We start from the raw sequence: 6,274 nt of genomic DNA on the forward strand, positions 1-6,274 counted from the left end.
AAAGTCTCTCGAAGAGGATGGCTCTATTTTCAGTCCATTTGACACTTCTACAAATTGTGACAGTGTGTGTGCGCTTTTCACAAGTTACAGTCTTTCTTGCATATTACGGGCTTGTTGTTTGGCTACGCAACAATTGTTTAATTATGTTTAAAACTCGTAAAGAATGATATAAATCATGTCCAAGCTAATTATGCACGTAATGCAAGTGAAATCAATCATTCTTATGTTTATTTGTGGCTTAAAACATCACAATGATTTAGCATACTTGTCGACTTAATTTGTGCGGCTGTACTGTACGAGCTAAGGCTGAACCGTACGTCAAAAAAGTTCGCCACGTGCTTCGAGATTTCAACCAATCAGAAGGTAGGCCAAAAATAAGCACAAAGAAGGTCGTATGCTAAGAGCAATATCCCCAAAATAGGGGCAAAAAGTGTTTTAGTTTTTTGTGCTTTTACAGCGATATAAGGTATTTTTATCAAAATGTTGATAATGTACGAGCTTAAGCATTAAAAAACCAACTTATTCATGTAAAACAAACTAGGCTGCCAATAGCAGCCTTTGAGAATACATCAAATTAAAAGTGCGCTCTTCTTAGTAGGCCCAAAATATGGACAAATACCCTAAGTAAATCTTTCCCTGTTCCTGAAGGGAACACCCGTTAAGAGTATTGTCCGTTTCTTTCAAAGGTACACGCCGCGCGGCATTTCAGATTATGCCGTAGACATTGTTGCCAGCGATTTTCTGTACTTTTGATGCAATTAAAAACATAGCTGCCAACAATGCCAGGCGATTCGAAGAAGAAGATCAACAAAAACAAAACGTGCAGTATGGGATTTGACAGCGCGCATTTGCCGAAAGTGCGGCGCGTCGTTCCGAGGCTGGTTTGCCGCGTGTCTTTTTCGGGAATACGCGCAATATCGGGGCCGGCATTTACAAACCGGATTCAGTGACAGTTTATTATTCAACTTAATGTTAAGGGACCATCCATAAACCACGTGGACACTTTTTCTGAATCTTTTACCCCCCCCCCCCCTCGTGGACAATTGTCCATACAAAAAAAACACTTTTTTATATGGATCGTGGACAATCGCCATACCCCCCCCCCCCCCCCCCCCCCCCCTAAAGTGCCCACGTGGTTTATGGATGGTCCCTAACATGTTAAGGTTAATGTTAACATTCCATAGGTTGTCTTCTTAAGGTGTCTTGATAAGGTGACACTACCTTCCCTTTACTAAGCAATCGAATCCTGAAGGGAAAAGATCACCAGTATGTTGGTCCGAGCCGGGATTTGAACCCCGATCTACCGCTTACGAGGCGGAAGCGTTACCACTGGGCTACGTGGCTCGACACGTTTGCGAGGAGAGTCGAAAAAAAGTAAACAAGTCACTTCGTGCATCAGCCAATAGGGTCCTAAAGCCCTATGTAAATTTTTATGTACAACGGTAAAAAACACAATTAAAAACCATTTCTGATCACTTTTTTTTCATAAATTGACAAGACAAAATTTTTTTGATGGATCAACTATGGTCTTCTAGGAACAAGCTGTCAAGTAGGACCTTTACTGTCAAGGAGGGCCGCGGGGTTAATTTTTTAAGATTGATTTAAAAATCCATTTTAAATCCTTTGCGGTCGCACAAAGGGTCATTGTACTCAAAAAAATAAGCTTTATCGTCGTGAACAATAATATCACAAATTTGAGTCTAATTTTAGGACCCCATTACCGACGACTGCTTTGTTTTAGTAGTAGAACATGTTCAAAGTAATACAATTATTTTCCAAGAAAAAATATTTGCATTGTTATTGCATCCCATAACCAAATTCCTCTAACGCCTCAACAAACACCGCTCCAACGTCCCGAAAGAAACCTCAAAGATCGCACTCCACAAGAGCGATACGCTCGTGGACAGTCCAATGGCGCCCCATATCCGGTAGAAAATGTCCATCACACTGAACACCACGTCCGTTTTGGCGTTGGCCACCGACATCATGACAAGCAGCAGATGCAGCAAGTACATCGTGTACGATAGCTTCGCCAGCGGCTGGAAGAGGCTCGAGCTGAGCATGTCGTCAATCACTCCGCCCTGTCCGTTGACGCAGGCAAAGATTATCCACATTACGCAGATGGCAAAGACCGATCGGGACAACGCCTCGTAAAAGGCATCGGCGACCCCGGAGTACTCGTGGAAGTCCGTGCGTAACATCTCGTACGTGGCGTAGATGATGAGCCCGAGGGCGGCGAAGCAGGATGCCCATCCGATGGTGTAGTAACGCGCGGGGAGCTTTACACCGGTGGCTTTGGTCTTGTGTAGGATGTACCCGAATATGGTTCCGAGCAGCCACACGGACATTCGGGCGTGCGTTGGGTAGTAGGTCATCTTGTGGCGGCTTCCATCGCCAACGTCATGGATTTGGAAGTCGTTGACGAGGAACGTCGTGAAGACGCATCCGATGGAAAGGACGGCCAGGAAGCCGATTGCGAGCAGGACTCGCTTACCCCAGCGCCACAGAGGGTAGATGAGCAGGGGAGCGACGATGTACAGTTGCATGTCAACGGAGAGATACCAGGTCCACGGGAGGCACTGTAATCGAGAAGAGTTACTGTTGTGGAGGTTGGAGATAATGCGAATTAAGCTTACCATGGAACGAGGGTTGACATAGTTCTGGATGTACAGTAGCGCAGACCACCAGTACTCGGAGCAGGCCCGTACTTCCCGGCCCACGATCGAACTCCACAGTGGGCCTTCACCAAGGTACTTCCCAAAGGATACGACCAGCAGGATCAGCGGAGCAAGGGGTGCCGAAATCCGTATGTAGCGTCGCAGGTACATCATCAGCGGGTTGATCTTGCCGCGCTTGTCCAACTCTCGCAGCATGTTGTAGGAGACGAGCATTCCGCTCAGTGCCAGGAAGGTATCCACGGCTAGGATTCCCGTGTTGTACATGATCGATACGGGGAAGCTGCGCATCCACTCTTTCCTGGAGGTGGGATTTGAGTAGGGGATCGCGAAGGTTGCTTCGATTACGTGCAGAACTACGATCCAGACCATCGAAAGGGCGCGAATTCCGTTGGCGCACTCGATCATATCCATCTTTTTCGCAGGGTCGGTTATCCTTGGAGTAATGTGCAAAATGCTTCGTACATTTCTGAACAGCGAGAAGGAGGCAAACAGTGGTCTGACTTCTTCTTCTCGAATCAGCTGGATTACTTCGTACAGCGTGCTGCAAACAACTAGTACAACTATGATTATGAAGATAACCCTGTAACGATTCTGACCTGTTACATTTAGTATTACACTCTGATTCAAAGCAATCTTACATTGCCGTAATGACTGCTCCGTTGAACTCCACATCCCGGTCTTGATTGCACAGGTTGACATCCATCGGTAACACGAACGCTCCCTTTCCCAGCATGTACGCTCCGTACACCTGGGTCAGAAACTGCTGCGAACAATGCTGCGGTACACACATTCCGGAGAAGAAAACCGGCAGCTCACCGGGTAGAACAACCGCCAGGGTGCAGTGCTGACCTCGAACTTCCTGCCAGCGGTAGCGACGGCACTGCTCGTAGTTCCCCAGCGCGTAACCATTCTCGTAGTACAGCCCAGAGGGTATCTTGCCCCACGAGTCGAACCCTGTTGAATAAGGTGGGGTCTAAACAAAGTCTCGTACTAGCTTCACGATTGATCCTTACACTCCAAGCCGTGTCGTTCCCGATTCAGGTATGCCTTCGATAGCTGTTGAAACGCTCTGACACATCTTAGATCATCACTTTCCACCACTTCCGACGCATCGTACTCTATGAGGAACTCCAAAAACTGACGATTCAACTGGGACACTTCGTCTATGCTGAACTCCGCATCCGATTTGGTCTCCGTAACGTTAGGATTCGCACCAATTTCACTTGAACACAGCAGAGCTATCACCAAACCGATGGTCAACATTGTGTCAACAACACTGTAAGTCCTAATCCCTGAACGACTTAAGCCCAACTAAACCAAGAAAGCATCGAAGCGTGACTATTTAACGAACTCACACGTGATCAATTTGCCGAATAGTGGGCTTCACCCTGCGCTAATCGATAAGATAGGTAAAACAGGGATTTTGTTCGACCACCTGGGCTGGTCAGAAAGCATTGATTTTCTTGGAAATCACCAATGAACAGTCGCGCTCGCGCGTGTCCGAAGCGTGTTGATAAGATTGGGATGGTCTAGTTTCCAGTACGATTTGTTTCAGTCAATCGAAGTTTCAGTAGGTGTTCGAAGGGAGAGCTGTTAGCAAGGCTGTGAGGTTGATTGAAACAATTGTTTATTGTCGTCCAAAGACGATCTTCTCCAAAAGTCCAAATGGAACCTCAAAAACGGCACTCCAAACAAGCGAAACGCTTGCGGTAAGTCCTACCACACCGCACAGTCGATACCACAGGTCCATCACGCTAAAGTACGAATCTGTCTTCACATTCGCTAGGGAAGGCACCAGCAGCACGGAGTGCAACAGATACATGGTGTACGATAGCCGCGCCAGCGGTTGCCACAGTTGTGAGCTGAGGAAATCGTTGACGACTCTACCGTGGCCGTTGACGCAGGCGAAGATGATCCACATGACGCAGGTTCCAAATAGAGGTCGTGAAAGTGACTCGTAGAAGGCTTCTACCAGGCTGGAGAATTCTTGAGGATCAGTGTGAGCAATTAAAACTGTTGCGTACACGATTAAGCCCAGAACTGCGAAGCAGGTTACCCAGCCGAGGGCGTAGTATCGTTTGTGAAGGTGGTTTACTTTGAAATCCTTTGTCTGGTGTTGAATATAACCGAACATGGCTCCAACAAGCCAAACGGCCATCCGGCTATGCGTTGGATAGTAGATCAGATCTTTCCAAAGTCCATCCGCGATGCTGGAATCGTTCACGACGAATGTTACAAGAACATAGATGATCCCTCCCATAGCTAGACCTCCGACGCACAGCAGAGCTCGTTTACCCCATGGGGTAGATGCAACGCCACATGGGATAGATCAGGGCTGGAGCAAGAATGTAAAGCTGCATCTCTACGGAAACATACCAAGTCCATGAAAGGCACTGCAAAGAAAACAAGGATTAGACTTGAATTTTCAGCAGTATTCAGAAGCACTTACAACCGTTGAATGATTCACGTAGTTCTGAAAGTGTAGTAGCGCTGACCACCAGTACTGCTTGCAATTTTCGGCATACACTCCAACAACCACAGGATTCCAAAGGGGACTTTCATCTGCGTAATCTGCGAATGCAACTACTAACAGAATCACGGGAGCCAAAGGAGCGGTCAATCTAATGTATCTACGTAAATATAATCTAAACGGATTGAAATGATCCAAAGCATCGACAGCGATCGGATACCGTTGGCGCACTCGATCATTTCACATTTCTTTGCTGGGTTTGTTGGTTGATGGACAATGTGCTGGATACTTCGCAGATTTCGGTACAACGAGAACGATGCGTACTGAGCTTGAATCTTCCGGTTTCGATTAAGCTGAACTACTTCATACAGTGTACTGCAGGTCACGAGTCCAGCGAATACGGAGAAATATACTTGATATCGAATAACTCAACACTCACATTGCCTCTGCAACAGCTCCATTGAACTCCAATTCAACAGCGATAACCTGAAGGCAACACGCGAGCACCTGTACTTCGTGTACAGTTCTTGCACAACTCGCTGCGAACAGAACTGAGGAACGCACAGCCCAGAGTAGAACACTGGAAATTCGTTTAGAAAAGAGCCATGAAGGTACAGTGCTGCCCTCGAACGTCCTTCCAGCTGAACCGACGACACTGCTCGTAATTCCCAATGGCATACCCATTGCCATAGTACAGTCCGGAAGGAAAAAAGTCCAAAAATTGACGGTTCAGCACTGGTACCTCGTCGATGCTGAACTCGATATTAGCGAACTTTGTAGAGTACTGAGCAATACAAACTGCTACTCTACACAGCAAAAAAAATCCGATGGTAAAATCGAATGCAAAAGCATGCACATCACCTCCGTCAAAATAAACACTTAATATTACACACTGCATGTACTATTTTTGTAAACACAAAAAAAAGTTGCAACCGACGGGATTCAAACCCAGCACCTACAGTAAGAACGGGCGCCTTAACCCGCTCGGCCATCAGACCGATGAAAAATTTAAAGGATAAAAGTATATGTGAGCTTGACATTTCGGTCAAGTAGGTTTCCCATACTGGTGGGTTACACATTTCAGGGTGTAATCACAGACAAACAGACGGGACACTCGAGTTCGGAA

General features: G+C 46.7%; 1 protein-coding gene and 1 pseudogene across 1 annotated transcript; both read right to left on the bottom strand.

Annotated features, from left to right (window-relative positions):
* Nucleotides 1-1,649: 1,649 nt before the first annotated feature.
* Nucleotides 1,650-4,077, bottom strand: LOC120416415 (nose resistant to fluoxetine protein 6-like). The gene is made up of 4 exons (XM_039578511.2): nt 3,692-4,077; nt 3,317-3,632; nt 2,637-3,258; nt 1,650-2,579 (listed from the first exon to the last, which is right to left on the bottom strand). Exons 1-4 carry the CDS (start codon nt 3,939-3,941, stop codon nt 1,824-1,826), a joined length of 1,944 nt encoding a protein of 647 aa, XP_039434445.1. The 5' UTR covers nt 3,942-4,077; the 3' UTR covers nt 1,650-1,823.
* Nucleotides 4,066-5,832, bottom strand: LOC120415545 (O-acyltransferase like protein-like; annotated as a pseudogene).
* Between the last annotated feature and the right edge of the window lie 442 nt (nt 5,833-6,274).

This window comes from Culex pipiens, chromosome 1, assembly GCF_016801865.2.
Source record: "Culex pipiens pallens isolate TS chromosome 1, TS_CPP_V2, whole genome shotgun sequence".
NCBI lineage: Eukaryota > Metazoa > Arthropoda > Insecta > Diptera > Culicidae > Culex > Culex pipiens.

Excerpts from the sequence above, each read along its gene's own strand:
- LOC120416415 (XM_039578511.2), bottom strand. The coding sequence starts at position 3,941 with ATGTTGACCATCGGTTTGGTGATAGCTCTGCTGTGTTCAAGTGAAATT. Across the intron at positions 3,633-3,691 it reads GGAACGACACGGCTTGGAGT|GGTTCGACTCGTGGGGCAAG; the intron begins GTAAGGATCAAT and ends CTTATTCAACAG. Across the intron at positions 3,259-3,316 it reads GGAGCAGTCATTACGGCAAT|GGTTATCTTCATAATCATAG; the intron begins GTAAGATTGCTT and ends GAATCGTTACAG.